Raw genomic sequence first — 12276 nt, 5'->3', positions numbered from 1 at the left:
TTTGCGAATGCGAATATTGAAGGGACCGAAAATTACAGTTATTTTTTTACGAGTTAAACTTGGCCAAATATTTTTTATTCCGAAATAAAAGTACTTTCCGGATAATAAACTAACCGCTTATCCAAATTAAACAAGTTTGGTATCCATGAAAGGGGACTTAAATAGCTTTAAAACTGAAATGTCTAAAAGAGGAAAGCCACACATTGAAAAATATTTCAATAAAAAATGTTAATTTACTACCATAGAACAAACATTGGGTCAGGTATGTATTTACCTGAATTTCTTTAGTATTAAGTTTAAAAAAAAATATATAAATAGAGGTGGTAACCTTCATTAGTTATTTCTGTTTAAAAGGTATTTCAGTCCTCTTTCATATGATACCAAATTTGTTTAATTTGGATTTATTTCGGAATACAAAATATTAGGCCAAATTTAAGTCGGAAAAAATAACTGTTATTTTCGGTCCCTGGAATATTGTACAAGTGCACAGACGTATATCTAACCAGTCACAGAAGAAAGCATTAAAAATGAGTTACAAAAACTAAAATCGAAAAACGCTGACGTGACAAATTCCGAAACAACCAAAAGAATTCTTTCGAAAAAAACTGTGTTTAAACAACGACTGTGCCATGATGCTAGATTGTGAAGATGAAAGTCAGGAGGATATATCCAACATTTGCAGCCCCGATGAAATTCTCAAAAAGTAGTTATTGCACCACAATAAAAATAAATAAATATAACGGAAAGTCCTCTCAACTGGTGCAGTGCCAATCGAAAAGAATTTACAATTTGCCAAGTTTCAATTTTTTCAAGTTATTCGCCTCGAGCGAGTAGGTTTATAGTGGCGCAGGTTTGATTTACGACCCTTCAAAAAGTTTTTATTAAGTACAATGCTCCAATTTTTAAATTCAATTACTAAAAAAACATTCAGTCTTATCATGAGTTTAATTTTCCCTGAACCGGTTTACTTGTCACTTTTGGTTTTCATGTACATATTTACTATGGGCGGAATACAAATTTTCGGGCAAAACTCAGGATAAGGCAGGTTATTAAAAATTATTAACCTTTCCATTTTGTATTTACCTAAATCACCTAATTTACCCACCGAAATTATTTCTTAAAAATACATGACATCCGCATTCGCATCCGCGGATGTTACCTTTTAAACATCCGCATCCGCATTCGCATCCGCGGTTGTCTAAAATTCTACATTCGCAACATCCCTACTTCCTATATACAAAGTACTAAGTTTATACATACGTTCATATTTAACATTTAAAATTAATAAACTTATTGGTTCTCAATGCCTTAAAAAATAGAACTTCACTTACCCAATTGGTCGAACCGAATGTCACGATTATGATACCAAAATCCAGTTTCCTTCCTAACTCAGATTATCCACGCTTGGCAGGATGCTGAATGAACTCTCAGTTTTAGAAACTGACACCGGTGAAGTTGAAAACATTCTCAAAGCAATATATATATCACTGAAAAACGCGATTTTTATACCCTGAAAATAACCTTCACTGTTGGATTTATGTTGTATCGTTTTTTTTTTGCATAACTTCCCTGAATAAGGTGTAATGGAGGAATCACGTCTGCCAGCCATTAGCCAGCAATGGTCAGCCATTATGTGACGATCCCATCGGCCTTCCAAAGTTTTAACGTCCTGGTGAAACCTCTCCTCTTGTTCTTCCCTATGGTATTCAAAACTGTCTGGGAATTGGTCAAGATAACTACAGACATATTACATCCTAAGGTGGTACAGCCCCCCAGCGTATCGTTTACGAATTCGGAGGAGCTACTTGACTTATAATTTTCCAGAAAATGTTAGAACGTCACCTTTGTACCTGACCCCAACAAGTTTTTTTCTTTTAAAGTAAATGCTTCTGCTGGTCCTTTAGATAGTACTAGATCCCTTATCAAATCATATAATTCTTCTTGGGTGGAAGGTTTTGGCTGTTTAGACGTTTTTCCTTTGAAATCACTGTTACTCCTTACTTCATAGAAGTTAAGGACCTTCTAGGAAATTGTGAGTCTGAATAAGTAATTTTTTAACGTTAAGACCACTCAAGTTAGCACAGTATAACTAATTGTCATCTACGGCTTGTATTCGTTCATAAATTTTCGATCTGAAGTACGAAAAATAAGCTTAGTAATCGCCACACTAACCCTGGGATTCAGTAATTCAGTCTCATATCAAGTCACTAAATTTGAGATTAGCAATTAGTGACTATTTTTGTGACTTGAGATGATTTGGGTATTCAGTAGGAGAGAGTCACAAAAAGTTCACCAAAAACGTGTGGTGAAAACAAACATAGACAGTCAACTGATAGCGTTTATGTCGCGTCGCCCAAAGAGGCGCAGTGGCCGAATGGTCAAAGCATTAGGCTGCCGGGCGAGAGGGTCCCGGTTCGAGTCCTCCTAGCGTAGAGGATTTTTGATATTTTTATTTAGTATCTTTATTAGTTTAATTTTTTTTAATTTTTCCTTAGATTTAAATGTTTTGAAAACAAAAAAAAATATTAAAATGGATTTGTATGATATTAAAGAATTTTGGTTTATTTCCTAATGTAATTGTTGTTGAACAAATTTCCTTCACTTTTGCGTTCTTCTTTTTAATAAAATGGAAAAAAATTATCTTTTCCTCCATATTTTTATTTTTGTGACCTGCTCTTAGCCAGCTGACAAATAAGTAACCTATTTTTGAGACTAGAGACGTTAGAAAGCGTACTGAATACCAAATAGTCTCAAAATCCAAGTTCACCACCAAAAGTCACTATTAGTAACTAGAGACCGCTTACTGAATGCCAGGGTAAATTACTGTGCCTAAAAATATACAAACCGTACCGGTAACACTTAAAATGGCAACTATGATTAAAGCCAATATACAAAATTGCTGTTAATCTCAATATTACCTCCTTTATATTACTCTCCTTTGTATATTAATGCAACTGTTAGCTGCAGCATGTTCTTCTTCCTGAGACAAAAGTGCTCCGGCCACTGATTCCATTGAATTATACTTAATTAAGGAAAGTTCTTTTCAAATAACGACTAAAAAAAATTTTAATTTCACTATTCACTTGCGATTATATTTACTTGATTTGTTTCTGTCAAAGTAGCTGATTAAGGACTTCGAATTTCGCGCTTTTAGCTGGCAGTGCCGTTGATAATTACGATCGGAGTACAGCATACCAATTTCCGATTTTTCGGAACTACGAATATTCGGATTACAGCACACGGGTGAACATCTCGGCTCCAATGTCAAAGTGGATATAAAGTTCTGTCTAATCTCACTTTTACGATTTTTTTAATGTTGAAATGTGATTTCGGACATATCGCCGAAAAATGCTAAAAGGCGCTCCTAAGTTCGGCCAGAAAAATACATTTTTATACCCGAGCGCACTTGTGCACAAGGGTATTATAACTTTGTTCACATAACGGTTGTTTGTAACAGGCAAATGTATACATAAATGATCAGAATGAAAAGAAAAATCGATTAAGCGGTGACTGTCTGTCCGTCCGTCCGTCCGTCTGTGCACACGATAACTCGATTAAAAATTGAGATATCTTAACGAAACTTGGTACGTGAACTTCTTTTGGGCGTAGGACGGATGGTATTGAAAATGGGCGAAATCGGACAATAACCACGCCTACCTCCCATATAACGGTAATTTTAAGAAATACGAAAACTGCGATATTTTAGTAACTACTGAAGATAATTCACTCAAAATTGATACTTACAATGAGTTTCAGACGGAAAACATGAATATTATAAATTTTTGGAAAATGGGTATAGCCACGCCCACTTATGTTTACATGTGTATATCTTGGTAACCGCTACGCCAATTTCTTCCAAACTTGGCACAGTTGTTGGTCCTGGTACAACATACCAAATGGCCGAAAATTTCTAAAATCGGACAATAACCACGCCCACATCCCATATAACGGTAATTTCGAGAAATACAAAATCTTCGACAAATCAGTAAATATTGAAGCTAATTTATTCAAAATTGATGGTTGCAACAATTCTTTACCAAGAAATACGTTTATGACAAAATTTTGGAAAATGGGCGTAGCACCGCCCACTTGTGATCACATATATGTATCTCGCTAACCGTTCTAGCAATTTGTACCAAGCTCGGTATGGTTATTGTGCTTGCCACATAAAAGCAAACCGTTGAAAATTGTTGAAATCGGACTAAAATTGAGGCTGCTTTTCATATAACGGTAAATTTCAGAAATGCTTGAAATTTCAATATTTCGAAATTTAAGGACGCTAATTTACTTAAAATGTATACACCCCGGCTTATCCTGTAGCGGTAGCTTTCGGAAAGGTGGAAAACATATATTTAATACTTGCGCCGGGTATTTAATGTTCGGCTCCGCCCGAACTTAGACTTTCTTACTTGTTTTTTTTTTTAAATTGCCTTGCAAAAATCTATACCATAACTTTATTAATATCTCATCGAAACATGGTAACTTGATTGCTCTTCGCGCAAGGTTTAACCCAAACTAAACCTCCTACCGTCATATATCTTGATTGATACGATCTGGGATTTTGTCCACACGGGAGCGGTATATAATAAAGGTTACGTTATGAACTTTGCGAGAAGAATACGTTTGCTGTTTCTACGTCCACCAATGTTGAGCAGCCTTCTTGACAGCGCATTGTACATTATTGACGCTTTCTTGGTTTTAAAATCCGGATGTGCGTCAAAACTGAGCCTATCGTCCTAGATATTTGAGCTGGCACACCGGCTTAAGAGTCTTCTTTTCTGCTATTTATAATAGACCTACCTTTTTCAACCAGTTTGTGACCGCAGTGTTCGGCTTTGCCTCTATTCCAGAACTTGCTTGGTACCGGCTATCGGGGCGATAGCGTTTGCGAACCCTATTATATCTTCTCCGTCAGAAAAGGAGTGCCGTTTGACACGTATATTACCTTACATTATGTTGGACTGAGAACCGAACCCTTTTGAACACCGGCTTTGACTGTATATTGCTTTGCTCCCTCTTCAGCGGAATACTCAATGCCTCGTTTATGAAGGTAGCCTGTGCAAATTATCTCTACTACCACTTTGAAATTGGGGTTCCTTCCATCTTAATTTATCCAGATTCCTTCTTGGCCATAGGCTCAGTCCTTTTATATGCATATGGCCTATATCGCCGAAAACAAAACCAAGGCAAACATTTCTCAGATTTCGCGGATTTTTTATTATATCTAAGTCACACAAGCATAATAAATATTGACATAATAAGGATAATTTTCATCATGAAAATTCACTTAGAGCCAGTCACTCGATGTCTGGTTAACACCAGCTACAGGTTAAAAATCGTTATCAACGTTATCGACTCCCTGTTATACATATGTACATATGTTTTGAAGTCGATCACGTCGATAACGATGTATAACCTGCAGTTTGTGTTAACCAGACATTGAGTAACTTGCCCTTAATCGTAAGATGTCGTGAAGTATTTATATTTTTACACAAGGTAGCGAACTATATCAGTTGGGTAGATTTGAAGATTTTTCACAAAATGTACAATAACATCTGAACACACTTCCATAATTGTGTAGCGTGGCATTGCAGCGAAATCTGGCTTAACTTTAAATTTATAAAAGGTCCAAAGAAATGTCAATGGGGGTCTGACGGTACGCGCTTAGTAGATCATACTTTAATAATATACAGTAGTCGAACAAATTATAGTCGCGCCATATTTTGACAAGTTGTAACATATTATTTCTTTGTTATTTTTTTATAAAACTATAGTTCATTCTTTAAGAAAACCCGTGTTAAATAAATGTTCATTATATTCATTGCACAGCAACTAGCAGTCGATAATACAGTGCAACAGCATTTTTGGGGACAGAACGAATCAAACTCACGATGAAAGACCTAGGCCCACATAGTAAAAACTCCAAATCTTTCTGCATTCTCAGGTGAAATGTTTTTAGAGTCATAAGTAGATTGCGGATGCTTATGCAAAAATGTTTAGAGTTCGTTGTACCGCTTAACCAAAATCATTAAAATTAATCAAAAAAATAAATTTGTGTACATTTTGTTTATAGTTATGGGATACATATTTTTTGGCTTCGTTTTCTGCATAAACATCCGCAGTCTAGTCATAAGTATGTATGTATTAAGTTTGCAATTTTGTGCTTGAGAGTTTTTTAGTTTCTAGATCAGCTATAACTACGGTGACCATCCGTCCTGTATTATACGGGACAGTCCTCTTTTTTGACTCAATGTCCTGGTAATTTATTTATTTTATACGGGACACCAAATTTTCTGTATTTCTTTTAATGTCCTGTATTTATCCCGTATTCGGTGTTTCGTCGGCTTAACAGCTGATAAAAATGGCATGCCTGTGAACGAGTTTTAAGTGATGGTGGTATATGATCGTAATTTTCTCCATAAACAGTTATTATTTTCTAATCTGAATGCACGTCATTCGAATCGAGGAATAAATACGGTGACCAAAATAGAAATTAGGACTCACATTTTAGTAGGTTTTGGCTATTCTTCCTTAGTTTATTTAATGTTTATAATTTATTTTATGAAAGCTAAGCCCTTTTCCTAACAAAAATCATATAATACCAAATTTCCAACTTTGTGCAAAAAGTATAAAAATTAATTCTGCAATGTTTAACCAAAATTTCAAACTTTTTAATTAGAATCTCTAGAAAAAAATTTGGTTTGCAATTGAGTATAATAAAGTGCGAGTGAAAAGTTCGGCTCATTTGTTTCTCTTTCAAAAAAATGGTCGGACATACTTACTTTGTAAGAAAAAAAATAAGTAACACCGCCAACAAAAAAAAAATGCCAAAAATTAATGGTAAGCCTTAGCGACTTAAAATTGCACTTTATTATACTCAGATTTATCGAATTTTTTAACGTATTCAGCTCTCATAAATATGGCCAAAAACGACTCAGAAAACGGGCATTTTATTTACTACAAATGTACAGTATGTACATACATAAGCCCAGACATATGACAGAAAAAAAGTTTGCCGTGTGCCACTTTTATTTCAACACATATGAGTAGTCCACTTGCAAACAGCGTTATGTGATTTTATAATAGAAAGCCAAAAATTTTAAAAACGACTACGACAATAAGTGATATTTAAATTGAATATTTTTTATTATTACCTGAAAATTTGGATAAATAAGAGCCTTATAAAATTGTAACGTAACATAACATGACATAAGATAACATTAACGGTCTATACTAGAGGTGTCAAACTATCGATGGTACTATCGATAGTTTTATTTTTTTGCCCCTATCGATGAGTAGTGATAGTTAAAGTTAGGTTAAACTATCGATAGTACTAGTTGACTATCGATAGTTTTAAACTTCTTGCACAGCCGATTTTATTTATAATGTCTCCATGTAGCTGCGCGACAGTTTTTTAAGTTAGTCAATTTTTTATTATAAGTGATACTTTCATTGTGATTTTTCCTTTAATGGCCGTTTTCTCAAGCAATCTTTAATTGAAAAGTTCCCTTTATATTTAAACGTTGCTTCAAACCATAAAGCTATGTCTGAAGTAAAGCATTTCTATTATCGGTGTTTGACGTTTGTATGTTTCTTGGCTGTAAACAAATCAAAAAATTGTATTATGAAATTTAAACAAAATATATCATATTTGAAAATTTATAATAAGCAACAATTAAATAAGGCAACAGTGATTTTGTTGCGGCAAACGATAAAGCTGTTTTTGATAGACTTTTTTATGCTGATTACGAGTCCGTAAGCATAAAGTTTCCATCAGCTTCAGATTTTGAGAAAAACGAGGTCAAAGTGTCAAAAAATCCCTTTTTTTGCTGTATTTTAGCACAAAAAAAAGGAGATAGAACCTTCAATTGGGGCTTAAATTAAAGCTATAACTCTCGACTACTTTCCCTGCACCTTGACCTGATGGTCACTAAAAGTCATTTATTGAACAATATAAAAATACTGGAATAAATACTGTGCCATTGAAAAAAAAATAAATACGTTTTGCCAAAATCAGTTTTTGCTGTTAAATAAATAAATATAAGTGACCTTACGATTAAGGTTCAGGGACGGTATTTTAAGCGATTGTAGTCGAAAGTTCATTTCAGCCCAAGTGGAAGGCTCTATCCCCTTTTGTTTAATTGCGGTGGGTACTCAAACTTCGCAAAAAATCAGGTTTTGCTGTTCAATTCAGGTCAAGGTGTAGGGATGGTATTTTCAGGGATCGTAGTCGAGACTTATAGCTTTAATTTAAGCCTAATACCGCCTTTGGTTCTTTGCTAGAGCTTTTAAAATATTGCCAAAAAACCCCGATTTTTTGACATTTTGACCTCGTTTTTCATAAAGTCTGGAGCCGATGGAAACCTTATGCTCACTGACAGGCCAATCAAAAACAGCTGTAACATTTGCCGCAACAAGTTTTTTCCCATTTTTGTTGCCATGTGTTATAGATCATAAGAAGAAGCTTTCTTTACTAGGCTCATAATTTTATTTTTAATCGTAAGCTTCAGTAATAGATATATAAATAAATAAATACAATTTAATAAAATGCTTTACTTAGACAGAACTATAAATGTTAAAGCAATATTTAAACATAAAGTGAATGTTAAGAAAACGACCCTAAGTGTGTTTATATTTTCAATATTTTGTTTTTGGTTTTTCGATGCCGTCCCTGTTAATTTGGAACATAACGTTACATTGACTATCGATAGTACTATCGAGGGTAGCGTTTGACAATATCGATAGTATTGCTGGAAACTATCAGCGAGTAATGATAGTTTTTTTCTGAAGCATGGAAACTATCGATGGTGGCACTATCGATAGTTTTACAACTCTAGTCTATACGACCTAAAGCAGTTTTCTAAGTTCATCGGAAGATGTATACTTTTGAAAGTTTATAAATAAGTATGATAGCGACTTTTGGAAGAAGAGTTAACATTTGATGCTATTTTTTCAGAACATAAAAAGATTTTGCACTGTGTTGTTAGTGGATATGAAACTACTATAAATACTGGTAGATAATACACCAAAAACTAAAAATTTCAAAAATTTTACATAGCGCACTTTGCAAGTGGACTTCTCATATGTCGAGAGAAAATTTAGGCACTCCGCACATTAAGCGCCTAACCATAGTAGGGTAATCGTCTCTGCATACTAAAATATGAAGCTTTTATGCCGAACGCATTTATTTCAATGAAGCTTTGTACATTACGATTCATAATCGTGTTTTCGTCTAATCATAAAAGCTTCATAAATCAAAGCACCAACATTGTAAGGCGCTTGCCATTTTGAAATCGGCATTTGTTTACTTGTTTGTGCGACCAGAAAATATGTTATGTGTAGAAAGTGTTTATTAGCTGGTGACTTATGTAGGGTGTGCAAGTGAGCAGAAGTCGAGTAGTCATACATTCGTTTCGGCATGGCAAAACGATTAATCTACTTTGATTAGCCGCGTAATGTGCGGTGTGCCTTAGGGTGTAATTTTTTTTGTTAGCCAACCGCCAAAACCCCTAAATAGCGTTTTTTGTTACAACTTTCTTATTTTATACCCGATTTTTCAAATCTTTATATCGCTGGAAAGGTCTCACGCATGACTATAATTGTCCATTAAAAAGTTTTGGCCTTCAAAACCGTTTTAATTAATACCTTAATTAATTTTGGAATTACTATCCCTAGATTTTTATTTTCATACTATAAATCTAAAACTCTCAAAAAGCGATGACGACCTTGTTAAAAACGGGTTAGGCTATATTCAATTATGTATAGTCTGAGCGAGCCGTTTTCGGTGATAAAGACTTTAAAAATCGGATATGAAATAAGAAATTTATGGCCAAAAACGCGATACACCCAACAATTTCTCTTGACATAAATATTCAAACCAAACTGACACGCTAAACTTTTTTTCGTGATACGCCTTAATGTACATACATAAGACCGCACCGACAGAAAGTTCGCCGTACGCCCCTGAGTCTAAAGAATTTTTGCAAAACCTTTTTGAAAAAAATTCCCGAACGTAGGGTTCGAGGAGACACTTTTTTTGTTCCAAAGTTCATTTATCTCAAATACCCCGTTCTAGTACTTACCGACCAGATTTCGGTTCTGCCACCCTCATCGCAGTAAATTAAAGCTCACCAAGAACCGTAAACCTTTGTTAAGGAAGTATTATGATTATTTCAGTAGAACTTTAAAAAAAATGTTATTGCCGAATGCAGGTGTCACCGAAAAATGTAAAATGACGATCCCTAGGTTCGGCAAAAAAAATTGAATTTGCAAGCATAGGTGTAGTTCAAGATGCGTAATAAAAATATGAAAATTTTCAAGGGAAACGGATTACTTTTTAAATCAAAGTCAAACCTTCTAAAAGTCACTTAAGTTACTTTAATTCACGGGTTTCTTTGGAAAAATAAATAAGTACCATATTCACGTTTAAGGGCAAAATATTTAATCATATTTTGACCAAGTTTTATAGCATACGTAAATAAATACATTAAGATTATTTTCATTTTTTATATTACAGTTTCGGCGCAGGATGCTGGCCAAAATTATCAAGTGCAATATGTAGATACAGAGTTGTATCACGGCAATTCCAGTCAAACGCAAATGTAAATAGAAATTAATTGAGGCTATAATATCCATTTGTACTTTAAATAAATGTTAACCTCCCACGTAGGACGTATCCTTTTTGCCCGGTCGGCGACTACCAAGCAAATGGCCAAGCCTACTATTCAACAGCGGCAACAAGCAATTATGCAACCGCATCGGTTGCAAACACGCCCACCACACACGCGTCGTCATTGCCATATTTGGTACCAGTTGAAGAGGGATTATTGCTCAATACATCGTCGCAATCCCACAGTCGAGATTCACCGCATAGCTTAACGGTAACCATCGAATACCACAGAATTTCCATAACACCAAAAAAAATGCATTCACTGAGTCTTCATTGCTATGTGTTTACTATTTTTAGGAAGTGGCTTATATCCAAGAAACGCAGAGTACCCCACAAACCCCAACGTCTACCACAACAACGAACTCTGTAAGCGGTGGTAGTATCGGCACTGGCGGTGGAGGTGCATCACCAGACAGCGACCAAAATGGACTTGGCACAACCAATAAAGTTGCTTCTGCGACGGTAAGCTATGTACTCAATGTCATACTCCTTACGAGTGTTAAAGTAATAAATTGAAAATGCCAACGTAATTTTTGTAAATTACATGCAAAATTTGTGCATAACGCCCATCGCCTGTTGCACCCACATCCTTGCGTTACCCCATTGCTATACGATTGAGTGCTGGTCCAAACTTTAAATAATGTCGATATTTTTGTCTCTCTTTCACTCGCCTGTAACTTTGAATTCTGTGCTGGTGGTGGCTGCTGCAGATCAAGTGGTTGTCACGTAACTACGAGACGGCTGATGGAGTCAGTCTACCCCGTTCCACTCTGTACAATCATTATATACAGCACTGCAACGAGAACAAATTGGAGCCGGTGAATGCTGCCAGTTTCGGCAAACTAATTCGTTCGGTGTTCTCTGGCTTGCGCACACGTCGTTTGGGCACACGCGGCAATTCCAAATATCACTACTATGGCATACGCATCAAACCGGATTCCATATTAAACCATATGATGGACGAAAAGCCGACGTATTCAACACATTCCGTAAATGGAGTAGCGGGTAGCATTGGACACTCAACTACCGGTGGTGTAGTTACATCCAGCGGCGCAGGTGGTAGTTGCGGTAGTGGCAATATGTCGAACAATGGCAATCGCAGTTTGAAAAAATTAAATTTCAAACCAGAAACATATGAGACTTGTGCACAGGTATATAACTGTTACATCAATAAATAGTTTATGTACCTAATTGCTTAATAAGCAAATTAATGCATCTGCAAATATAACTACATATTTTTTAATATTAATAGTACCTGGGCGATGGTGCTGGCGCGATTCCCTCCTTTCCTCCTATCGAGTTGGATCATACATACAGCAACGAACTCTCACAAGATGATGTGGAAACATTTCGTGCCATGTATCGTGAACACTGCGAGTCCTTTTTAGATGCTGTGCTCAACCTGGAATTTAGTACCATTGAATTTTTGTGGCGCGATTTTTGGCGTGCGACCGACAACAACAATATGGACGAATGCGAAGAGGAAAAGTATCTGAGCAAGGCAAAACTGTATTTGCTGTGCCATTGCGCAGAAGTACAAAAGTTCATCAAGGAGGTGAGGTGACGCTTTTGGGTTTTTACGTTTAAGATTTTAAATCAAATTTTAA

The 12276-nt window shown here is 35.5% G+C and overlaps 2 protein-coding genes across 5 annotated transcripts in view; one reads left to right on the top strand and one right to left on the bottom strand.

The window, feature by feature from the left end:
* The window catches only part of LOC118738070 (putative nuclease HARBI1), a 122284-nt gene that overhangs the window by 54295 nt on the left and 55713 nt on the right, over window positions 1-12276 (bottom strand). The window lies entirely within an intron of this gene.
* The window catches only part of LOC118738067 (DNA-binding protein RFX2), a 156445-nt gene that overhangs the window by 138476 nt on the left and 5693 nt on the right, over window positions 1-12276 (top strand). For all 4 annotated transcript variants that reach the window (XM_036468969.1, XM_036468968.1, XM_036468966.1 and 1 more), the window contains 5 exons: window positions 10517-10601; window positions 10670-10880; window positions 10967-11131; window positions 11380-11820; window positions 11922-12224. In XM_036468969.1, coding sequence (XP_036324862.1) covers window positions 10517-10601; window positions 10670-10880; window positions 10967-11131; window positions 11380-11820; window positions 11922-12224 — 1205 coding nt within the window. The remainder of the gene's footprint in view (window positions 1-10516; window positions 10602-10669; window positions 10881-10966; window positions 11132-11379; window positions 11821-11921; window positions 12225-12276) is intronic.

The sequence above is a fragment of the Rhagoletis pomonella genome, unplaced genomic scaffold (genome assembly GCF_013731165.1).
Source record: "Rhagoletis pomonella isolate Grant_MI unplaced genomic scaffold, Rhpom_1.0 Rhpom_scaffold_00004, whole genome shotgun sequence".
Classification (NCBI taxonomy): domain Eukaryota; kingdom Metazoa; phylum Arthropoda; class Insecta; order Diptera; family Tephritidae; genus Rhagoletis; species Rhagoletis pomonella.
Note: the sequence above shows the minus strand (reverse complement) of the source record. Positions and strands in the feature narration are given on the sequence as shown.